The sequence below is a fragment of the Eurypyga helias genome, unplaced genomic scaffold (assembly GCF_000690775.1).
Source record: "Eurypyga helias isolate BGI_N326 unplaced genomic scaffold, ASM69077v1 scaffold16442, whole genome shotgun sequence".
Lineage (NCBI taxonomy): Eukaryota > Metazoa > Chordata > Aves > Eurypygiformes > Eurypygidae > Eurypyga > Eurypyga helias.
Genome location: NW_010234201.1, coordinates 1 through 4,397, shown reverse-complemented (window position 1 = coordinate 4,397; position 4,397 = coordinate 1). Strand labels below are relative to the sequence as shown.

Sequence of the window (4,397 nt, the reverse complement as noted above, 5' to 3'; positions counted from 1 at the left end):
CAGGGCAAAAATACCATCATCCCACCCTCCTGCACCCACTGTGACCCAAGTCTGATCTGTTCCCCGACTCAGATTCTTCGGTTACGCATGTTGCTCCTCAGCCTCGGGACAGTCTCTTCAAGCTGCACATGAACCCTTTTCACTTGGCTCCAGCACCAAGCATGTGAAACCTTTTTGATGACATACCAGGAAAAGCAACACCACTACCAATACCACTGAAGCTTTATTATTCTTCAGGCTCAAAAAGCCTTAGGAATGATGTAAACAGAAGAAAAAGGAAGCATTTTCAAGAAAACATTTAAAATATGAGGACTCCCAATCAATAAGTTGGCTCCGTTTTATTTACATCAGTAGTTTAATAACTAACTGACTTAACAAAAAATTCAAAGTTTGTGAAAGCACACCATTTTTCGATCCCTAATGGGAAGCTCTACTTCACTATGGTTGTGGTGTTACAGCTAAACAGCAAAAAAACCCAAGTCTAATAAGCAGATCCACGTTGTATCTTGCCTGGAGCTCTAACCCTCCCTCTGTTTCAAAGACAACAAACTGCTCTTTTAAGAGATCCTCTCTGAACTCACCACGAGCCCTCTAGTTTGCCTTGCTCATGGCAGGAGGGGCTAGCCTCTCTGACTTACCAAGAAGAAAGCCAAGAACAGAATTTGCACTGACTCGCTTCTTTTAGCATCAGCCTTATTCTGTAGAAAGACAATAGAAACGCAGAAAAGAAAATGAAAAGACTCACCACTTGCCCTGTATGGGGATTCTTATGAGCATAGGGTGGACCTCTAATGTGGTTCCACATCTGGCCTGATGTCATTGCTAACACAAAACACTGAAAAGGAAAAAAGAAACACTATTTAATAAGGATTTTTAAAAAAATTTTACCCCATTTCTTTTCATTTCTTAGCAAAATGTACTGGTTTGGAATACAGTCTTAGGCTAAGCATTGTCCTACCTTCTATTTGTCTAAAAGGCATCTAATCAACATTAACTGAGCTAAAAAGAGAGAGACCAAATAATATTATCAAACTACCAAAAAGTAAAACTAAATGCACCCCATTTTCCTCTACCAGGTTTAAGCATCTTTAAATACAAAAGATTTAGAGACCTGAATTGCTACGAAATTCATGCCAACAGCCAGGCAAGAGTTAGAATTACTCACCAATGCAGCAAAGGCCCAGCCAGTTTTGTTGTACAGAAAATCCAGGTTGCTTCCACGCAAGTACACGAGGCCTCCAATGACAGCCAGCAGCAGTCCTAACATCAACGGTCCAGCGTAGTTTGGTGGCCTTATCACACGGATCTAAGCAGTAAACAGTTGAATTATTTTCCCCTCAACAGGATTATATATTATACCTGCACTCCTAACAACCCCTGCAATACATTAGAGTGGGGAAAAAATACCAACACGCACACAGTTTTTCTGTGTAATAAATCTGACTGGGGAAGGAAGCAATGATTCTTCCCTCTCGCTGTAACTTTAGTTTTATACACCTTTACCATACCTAAAATTTTTAAAGACTCTTTCTTTCACAGGAGCGGAAGAGGGAGAAGGAAGATAAATTTTATCCTCTTATGAAATACAGAATTCTATAAAATATTAGAATACAGAGTGTAAGGAAACTTAAAGATGTAGTCACATGCCCAAACGACATAGAGTATCTGAGAGTAGATCATTAGCCACAGAACACAGCTGACACCTTCCATAGCTGCAATTAGCTAATTACAGCCCTGCAGAGGTGGTGACAGGGCAAGACTGCGCACACTTACACTGACATCAGTCCTGTCGGCCACCCATCGAGCAAGCTGTTCAGCTGCAAAGCCTCGCACCTGCAGTTCGTAGGTGTCACCCCGTTTCGGCTTCCCTTTAGCAGGAAAGTTAATGAAGGTTGGAGCAGAATTCATGTTTAGCTGCGTTTAGAAAATTCAAAGAAGATACGGCACCATGAAAGGTCTAGTTAGCAACATAATCCTATTCCACTTGCATCTGGCAACATCATCACTAAATCAGAGAAAGCAACTACTCAATAAATAAGATTTCACTGACAGTGACTTAAGACAGCATTTGTGTTTCAGGAAAGTAACCACTACATGCCTGCAATGTCCCTTTTGTGTTCCACGCGGTTTTCTCCTTTTAGTATCAAGAGACAAATTCTTTAGCCCTCTCACTGGCTGTTCTGGATGTCTTAGAACAAAACTCTTTACTTCTGAGTAGGCTTTTTTCTTAACCCATGACTGAACACGTTTTCTAAGGTGACTGACATTTCTTTGTTAGCACTCAGATCTACAGCTACCGATTCAACAGATTCCAACCAGTTAAGAGGAGATTATAATAGGAAAATAAAAGGAATTGCTTGCAAAATGCAGTTCTACCTTTTCCTAACACTGTTTTCCCATAGCATTTCAAGGTTTTTTCAATAACAAGAATAACAAAGAAGAGATCCTTTTCCACTTTTCCAGCCCAAGCCCTTCCATTTAATAAAGTATCACTGCATAAATTGTGTAGCTTTTAAAAAAAGAGATGAGTATGCCTTAAAAAAACAGTTAAGATTTGCAAAACTGTAATGAGCTCTTAATGTGATCAACACTGCAATGGTCTCATACAGTTAGAAAAAAATGGGGTTACATAATGTTAATAGAAGAGCAAAGGGACTGGGTACTTGAAAAGAAACAAGTTAATCAATACTGAAAGCTTCATTTATCATTCTCTAGTAATCTAAAAATTTTCACAGCTGTTCCTAATGACATCGGTGCTTTCTATCTTCCTGCCTTCTGTACCACAGAGGAATTGCCTTAAAAATCATCCTCTAAGTTATTATAGGAGACAAACTCAGGCAAAACCAGTCAGAGAGGCCAGTGCACTCCTTGTGCCTATTCCAGGTTTGTCAGGTCTGTTACTGTAACTGCCCATATGCTACTGCCCTCTACTCTTCTTGTTTCTTCTGAGAGCAGCAACTTTTAACTTCTCCATTATTTCTTTAATCACTGTAACAAGAAATTCTGCATACTTCTTTCCCTTCTTGCCCTCACCCCCCAAAACCCAAGTTAAAAATAACGTTAGAAGACAGCCATTACCATCTGGAACACATCTGAGCCTTCATCAAAATCTACCATAGCAAAAAAGATCTTGTTGGTAAATGCGCTGGAATATCTCCAGGAGTTTGCCAGAATCTGGTACTCCTCATCAGCTTGCCTGTAAAACACCAAGTGAGATGCTGTATCATATGTTTCTCCAGAACAGCTGAGGCCGCCGTAGCCACCCACCCCATTAACGGGTGCATCCCACACACACCTCTGTTAATTTTCCAAAGAGAAGGTTCCAGGCCAGACACTCCTCTAACAATCAAGGCAAGCATTTGGCACTGCTGGATTTTTTAAGGCATGAGCAAGTTTTGCTGAGCCCATGAAGACAAGCAGTGGCACTTTCTAATGGAAATTGGAAACAGAACCCAGCGGCTTACAATTTGCTAGTCCTCAGAACACCAAGACAAGTACAGGTGTGCTCTCTTTTCCTTGTAAGAGGAGAGGCAAGCAACTAATTTCAACTAACCAGGTATAAAGTTCTTGTTTACAGATCTCTGCCACCTCTGGTTTAATACATGAAAGCCATAATATGGCTTAAATTTAATTTCCTACAAAGCATATGATGACTTTCAAGTTCTAATTTAGGACAAAACTGAGCCCATACTTGCACACAACACACTGTCGGTGAGGCTGAAGGGCAGTGAACATCACGATCACCGAATAATTTCTGGGCGGAGCCTTCACAAGGCGTCGAAATTTGTCTCCGTTCATTCGAATAACTGATCTTTTACTAGCCCACTCCATCAGCTGGTTCACTTTTTCTGACAACACCATCTGAAAATAAAGTCAGAGAAACACTGTTGGGTATTGGGTTTTCCTAGTCTCACAGTAGAATCTGGAAGGTTTTTAGATTTGACATAACAAACGTCTTTTCTACTCCTTATTAACTGCCTTCTGCAGATGAATGCTTCAGGGTAAATAACAAACTACTCTCTGACTGACAACGGACACCAAGTACATGCAGAGGGCTCTTTTCAAACACCGTGTGAAGATACATGACACCTTTGTGATTACAGCCCTAGACAGTCAGTCTGCCCACTCTCCCCCTCCAAACCCCATACGGGAGGAAAACAGCCCTCTTACAGCATTTTTTATAGGAACAGAAGAACTTGGAATTAAACGCACTGGAAAATACAATTACAGTTAGAACCGTGTGATTCTAAAAACACAAGTGCTCCCCTGGCCCTAGGCGTGCTCATGGGCTTGCGCTCAGGGCCTAGCTGGTACTACCGAGCCTCAGGCCGGGGAGGCCGGTGGGCTACCCAGGGTGAGGCCAAGTCGCCCAGCCCGCGGCCTGCCAGGCCCCACCT

At 41.7% G+C, this 4,397-nt stretch overlaps 1 protein-coding gene across 1 annotated transcript in view; it reads right to left on the bottom strand.

Annotated features, from left to right (window-relative positions):
- The window catches only part of MAGT1 (magnesium transporter 1), a 9,594-nt gene extending 5,733 nt beyond the window's left edge, over positions 1 to 3,861 (bottom strand). Inside the window, exons 1-5 of the mRNA XM_010161984.1 lie at positions 3,692 to 3,861; positions 3,079 to 3,196; positions 1,774 to 1,914; positions 1,166 to 1,306; positions 746 to 835 (exon numbers count right to left, since the gene is read on the bottom strand). Coding sequence (XP_010160286.1) covers positions 746 to 835; positions 1,166 to 1,306; positions 1,774 to 1,914; positions 3,079 to 3,196; positions 3,692 to 3,861 — 660 coding nt within the window. The remainder of the gene's footprint in view (positions 1 to 745; positions 836 to 1,165; positions 1,307 to 1,773; positions 1,915 to 3,078; positions 3,197 to 3,691) is intronic.
- Between the last annotated feature and the right edge of the window lie 536 nt (positions 3,862 to 4,397).